This window comes from Dama dama, chromosome 11, assembly GCF_033118175.1.
Source record: "Dama dama isolate Ldn47 chromosome 11, ASM3311817v1, whole genome shotgun sequence".
Classification (NCBI taxonomy): Eukaryota; Metazoa; Chordata; class Mammalia; order Artiodactyla; family Cervidae; genus Dama; species Dama dama.
Window position 1 is genome coordinate 31,583,769 of NC_083691.1, and position 6,531 is coordinate 31,590,299.

Consider the following 6,531-nt stretch of genomic DNA (forward strand, 5'->3'; position numbering starts at 1 on the left):
AAAGAACTTAATTAAGGATGGTTTTGGGTCTCCAGTTACGGTGAGCGGGAGGCTTAGCACCCCGGTGTGGGGCTGGCCTAGCCTGCCGGCTGAGATCATTGACAAGAGGGCAAAGTTGCCTGCGTGCCTGATTGGGCTGGCATCTGCCTCTTTCGCACTTGGAGGTAAATATCACCACCCAGGGAGTGCGTCTGTGATGCCTCTGATTTCCCCAACGTTTGGAAACTGTGATGAGAAAATGTCAGGAGTCGTCACAATCCCTCAGTTACAGGTTGGAGGGCCCCAGTGTCAAGCCAAGGAGGAAAGAATCGCACTCAAACCTGCAATGCAAGAGTCTCTACCTTAACCCAGAGTAAAGAAGCAAAAGCAAATTGTGGGAAGCAGTGGGGGTGAACAGGAGTGCTGGAATTAAACTGAACTTCAAAAAGGTTCTTGCTTAATGTGTCGTTTGCAGGAAATTTCTTTATTCTCAGATGCTCTTTTGGACTCCAGGACACCCTTGAGAATTTCTGGTTGGCAACATTGGCTTTACACTCAGCAATCCTTTTCTTTGGGGTCACAAGAGAGATTCGTGCTCCTTAACAGTTAAATAAGGTATTATTAACCGGCCTTGGCCTCTTTCCAGGGTCATCTGTCACCTCTCCATCTTGTATCCTGGCACTTCGACCATCCACAGCATTCACATTCCCATAAACACTATTTTCTCGAGCCCTCACCTCTTTGTCTATGCTATTTCCTCCTAAAACACCCTTTCTCCTTCCAACCACCTGGGAAAATTAGACTCTTGCAGTAAGATTTAGCTTATCCATCACCACCAGTTCCCTAAAGATCTCCTTGGTCAGTTGTCCTTCCAAGGCATGAAACATGATCATCTCTGTTTTCCAGAGAAGCCCACACTCATCTCATCTGTATATGTAGTTTGTACAGCTGGAACAAATTCCAGTTTTCCATCTTTCCTCTTCCAACCACTCCTGCCCCACCCCTGCCACTGCCAGGCTTATGAGCCCTCTCAATCAGAGTTTCTCCTTTTTCTCTGTATTATTTTTATAACTTTAAGAGGCAGCTGATGGTGGCAAAAGAGCCAGACCAGGAAAAGTTCAGACTGACCCAGCTTCTGTCCTGCTCTGTCAGTTGGGTTCTTAATTACATGCAGCAGAACCAACTTTAGGGGATGTGAACTGACAGACCATTGAATCACATTTAGAATCACTGGGAAGCCTGGGCAACCAGGATCCAAAGCTGGGCAGAGACAAAAGGTGGCTGGCATCAAGGCCACTGATCGCATCCAATGAGAAAGACAAACAGACCACTACTGGGAACAAGAGGGCCCAAGTCAGGCATTGGACACAGATGTCACTTCTATGTCCAGGTTGGGAGCTTGCTATTCCCGTTTTGACTGATGTCACCAGAAAGGATGTCACTGCCCTTGCTTCTTTGTATCACTAGCTCCTCTTTGAAAGCCTGGAGCAGGTGCTTCTGATTGTCTGAGATGATAATATGATTTACCCCTCTCTTCCCCGATAATGTGGTAAGTTACATTGTTGATTTTTAGTGTTGCACCTACCATGCATTCCTGTTCTGTGAGCCCAATTTGATTATAATGTGCTACCATTATATAGCATTGGGTTCAGTTTACTAATATTTTATCTAATATTTTTGCATCCATGTTTATGAGATCAACCTGTAATTTTCCTTTCTTGTAGGATTCCTGTTAGGTTTTGGTGTCAAAATTATGCTTTCTAAAACAAGTTGAAAATCCCTCCACTGACCCCCATTTTTTCTAATTTAATAAAAGAGTTTGTATACAGTGGTGTTTATCTCTTCCTTAAACGTTTTCCCAAACATTTGCTTTGTTAGTGGTCCCATCCAGGTTTTTAAGGTTGCTTATTTCTTGAATGGTTTTAAACTACAGATTCAATTACTTAAATAACACTATTCCAGTTGTCTATTTCTCTTTGTGTAAGTTTTTAGCACTTCTAGGTATTTTGTCCATTTCACTTAAATTTTTAAAATATTTTGGCTTGAAATTTTTATTGTATCTTCTTATTATCATCTTAGTATCTATGGAAACTCTATGGTCCACTTTTATCTCTGATACTGGTAATTTATTAATATATCCTCTCTCTTTTTTATTTATTTTATTAGGGGCTTACAATTTTATTAGTATTTTTAAAGAATGAATTTCAATGTTGATGATATTCTGTTACACTTACTTTTTTCTATTTTCAAAATTTCTACTTTTATTATAATTTCTTACCTTCTAATTTCTAATTAGCTATTCTTTTTCTATTCTCTTGAGTTGGATATTATAAATAAATACTTTTACTTAGATAATTGATATTCAACCTTTATTATTTTTGACATGTGTATTTATGGCTATAAATTTCTAAGTGTAGCTCCAGTTGCATCTCACAAGTTTTGATATATCATATTTTTATTATCATGTAGTTTAAAATATTTTATTTTCATTGAGATATCTTAATTGACCTGTGGGTTATTGAGAAGTGCTCTGTTTAACTGTCAAACATTGGGGGTTTTTTAGATCTGTTTTGAAACTACATTTTAGCATAATTCCTCTGTGGTCAAAGAACATACTTTGCTTCTAGTACCTTGAAATTTCGGGAACTGCTTAATGGATGAACATATGGTCTGTTTTGATTAATGCTTTGTGTAAACTTCAAAAGAATATGTATTATATGTTTACTCAAATATTCTATATCCTTTCTATACCTATATTCTTTCTGATTATTTATCATCTTAATTCATTAGTTACTAATAGATATATGTTTTTTAAGTCTCCCCATTAATTTTGTGAATTTAACTACTTCTACTTTTGATCCTGGCTTAAAAAAAATTCTTTCTAGAAATCTAATGGTGAATATGGAGCAGTGGTGGAGTGTAATATAGGACCTAGGATAAAGATGGCAGAGAGTTACTAGAACATTGTTGCGTGCTGATGGGAGTAATACAGGAGAAAAGGGAAAATTGACGCTGCAGATGAGAGTCAGAAAAACCAAATGATCCAAGTCTTAAGTAGAATGAGGTTCAGAGGAAGAACCTGGCCTCCCAACAGTGGAACGCTTTCCTCTTCCAAAAAAGAAGGCGATATAGACACAGGAGACTTGTAAGAAAAGCCATGGGAAGATCAATGATTCTGTACCGAAACCTTTACCTTTTAACCCAGAATTTCCTGAGGAAATATCTGACAGTTATCCTAAATTCTGTCTAAGATTATTCACACAACATTGTTCATAGTAGCAATGAAATGAAATACACTAAACATCTAGGGTATGATTATAAAAACAGTACTCTATACTTATAAAAATTATGGTAAAGCTATGCAATGGAGTACTTTGCAGTCATTCAAAATAAAGTAGATGTTTAAACATAAAAAATAACCACTGTGTATTGAGGGGAGGAAATATGATAAAACATAGATATACAGTTTACCCTTGAGCTGCACAGGCCTACTTATACTCTTATTTTTTTAAGTAAATATGAATACTGTCCTACATGAGCATAGTTAGACCATGGCAGTGGGACTGCAGATAGGGGTAGCTGACTGTGGAACTTGAACATCTGTGGATTTTGGTATCTGAGTGGGTCCTGGAACCAATCATCCATGGAAATGGAGGGAATGACTGTAAATACAGAGAGATAGAAATAGAGAAAAAAATTAAAAGTTACCAGAGTGTTAATAATGGTTGTTCTGGTTATTTAATACTAGATCACAACCTACTCCCAAAACTTGCTGGCTTTTTTTGCTAAGGCCCAATTTTATTTACTTATTTGGTTTTAACATTTTGGCCACATGGCACGTGGGACCTTCCCTGACCAGGGATTGAACTCACATGCCCTGCATTGGGAATGTAGAGTCTTAATCACTGAACCTCTAAGGAAGTCCAATGTGATGGCTTTAAACAACATTTATTTCACTCACAAATCTGCAGTATGGCCAAGGTTTGGCAGGGCCAACACATCCCTGCTCTACTTGGCATCAGCTTGGGGAGCTCAAAGCCTGGCTTCTATAAATCATCTGAAGCCGCTCACTCACTTAACTGGTTCCTGACTGGGAAGACTCAACTAGGGGCAAGAAGAGCTGAGGATCCTCAGACATTTTCATCTCCATGCAGTCTGGCCACGTGACCTCTTCAGCATGCCTTAGGGGAGCTAGACTGCTTCCACAGAGCCTCAAGCCTCCCTAGCATGCATCGGGAGGTGACTTGCTCTGCCGGGTAGAGGGGGTTAGCAAGGGCTTCCCCAAGAACGGGATGCTGAGGTGGGTTGAGCCTTGATACAGTCTGTCACTGGGATGAAGAGAGGAAAGTCATTGCAGGCAGAAGGAACAGCATGTGCAAAGGCCTCAAGGCAGGAAAAGCCTTATGTTCACAGAATGCTTGAACAGGTGGTAGAGGGAGAGAGGGAAAAGACTGGAAACAGTCAGAGGCCAGCGGCAAACAGCTGGGGGCCATTCAACGATTGGGTCAAAGGAGCCGTAGGACCAGCTTTCTGTGGCAGTGAGGAGAATGATCAGAGGAGTGGGGACCTAGAGCCAGCAGGGGGTGATCCAGAGTCCAGTGCTCTGCTCCAGGGCCTGGGGACCTGTCCAGCCAGCAGTGGGAGCAGGTAGGGCAGGAGAGCAGACAGAGACAACTTCTTGAAATACCTAAGAGGTGGCATCAGTGTCAGGGAAGAAGTCACGGACACTCTCCCCATCTGAGGTTGCATGGATGGCACAATGTGGTGTCAGGGTTAAGAACACAGCTCTGGGGAACCGAGCCCAGCTGATCAGCATGATCACAGATGTGCAGCTCGCCATCTTCGCCAACATGCTCTTCCTGCTGGTCGTTCTCTATCACCACGTGGCCATCAACAATCCCAAGAAGCAGGAATGAAAGTGGCACTTTCTCTGCCCCTAGGGTTCCAGGACATAGTCTGAGGCAAGATGGAGGGTGTGAGGGGCCTCCTCACTTCACTTCATCCCTTCTACCCATCACAACATACAAAGTAACTCCACCTGGATTTTTCCAAACGACTGTCATTTCCTCAAAGTCTTCCTTAACCCTATGAAACAAGAAGCTGCCACTGAATAGGGCCCAGTATAGGGGCTACTTTGTTTTTTACTCCCCCCTCCAATGTAAAAATACAGATTTGTGTGGTGCCAAAAAAGAAAAAAAAAAGAGGCACAGCTCTGAGGCCAGAATGGCTGGTTCTAATTCTACTCACCCACTGCCTGGCTGTGGGTGACTCGGAGCAAATTCCCAGTTTCTCTGTATTAGTTGTCCCATCTGCAAAACGAGAGAAATGACTGCTCCCACCCATGTGGCTGTCGTGTGGCTGAAAGGAAGTGATACATGTAAAGATGGCAGAGCAGGGCCTGGCCTTAGTCAGCCCTTATCCTTATTATCATGGAAGTGCTGGTGACAAGAGAAACTGCCTGGGTGGAAGGAAGGAGGGAGGAGGCGGGAGGGAGGGAGAGAGGGGAAGAGGGAAGGAAGAAGGGAAGGAGCAAAAGATGGAAGGAGACCGGAGCCAACCTGAGTCTTTGGTGGGGAGCAGATGCGTTGTTCGGAGGGCTTGCGGTGAGGATTCCTGGGGCGGGGTGATGCGTCTACACCTGGCTGTGGGCACAGGGCCAGGGCTCCTCTCGTCACCCCAGCTTCTCACCTCTGAGGGTTTAATTGGAAAAGCGATGTCACCAGGGTGTGAGTGCGTAACAGAGACAGGTGTGGAGGCAGCCTCCGTGGGGAGAGGAAGGGCTGGGCGGAAGGCAGCAAGAACCGGGTGGCCAAGAGCCCGTCACGGGAGGGGGCATGAGGAGGGTGGCCTGGCCCCCCAGCCTCCAGGCCCCCGGGGTCAGGCAATAGGCATCATTTCACTGGGGAGAAGAAGACTCTGGGACAAGGCTTGCATTTCGAAAACTCTAGGACGAGCACCAACTCAAGGCTGGAGGGTCAGAGTGACTCCCACCTCCATCCTGGCCTCCCTTCTTTACTTTTGCTCCAAGTTTATGCTCCAAGTTGCAGTGGGCAAGCCAAGGAGGCTGCCAGTCCCATCTTGAGTCAGAACCACTGTGCTTTCTCAGGGCTCCTTGGGCCCATCTGGGGTCTCTGCCGGAGGGAGCACTTCATTCCTGTACAGTCTGGGTCACGGGGTGGTGGTGGGGGGGGGGGTGCCTCAGGCCCGTTCAGCTGGTGCCCCTGGCCTACAAGGGGACAGTTCCCAAACCAATGTATGAGAAGTTCCTGGCAAAGTGTGCCTGGTCAGAACCGGTGTTCAAGAGTTATTTGCAGAGAGAAGGCTGGAGGCAGTGACTGAGGAAGGGAGCCTCTCTGAGGCCTAAGTTTGCAGAAGTTCAGTTCAGTTCAGTTCAGTCGCTCAGTCTGACTCTTTGCGACCCCATGAACCACAGCATGCCAGGCCTCCCTGTCCATCACCAACTGCCGGAGTCTACCCAAACCCATGTCCATCGAGTCGGTGATGCCATCCAACCATCTCATCCTCTGTCTTCCCCTCCTCTTCTTGCCCTCA

General features: G+C 44.6%; 1 protein-coding gene across 1 annotated transcript; it reads left to right on the top strand.

The window, feature by feature from the left end:
* The first annotated feature begins 4,793 nt into the window (after positions 1-4,793).
* LOC133065470 (dolichyl-diphosphooligosaccharide--protein glycosyltransferase subunit 4-like) lies at positions 4,794-4,895 on the top strand. Its single transcript, XM_061156215.1, has one exon. The coding sequence runs from the start codon at positions 4,794-4,796 to the stop codon at positions 4,893-4,895; it is 102 nt and encodes a 33-aa protein (XP_061012198.1).
* The last annotated feature ends 1,636 nt before the right edge of the window (positions 4,896-6,531 follow it).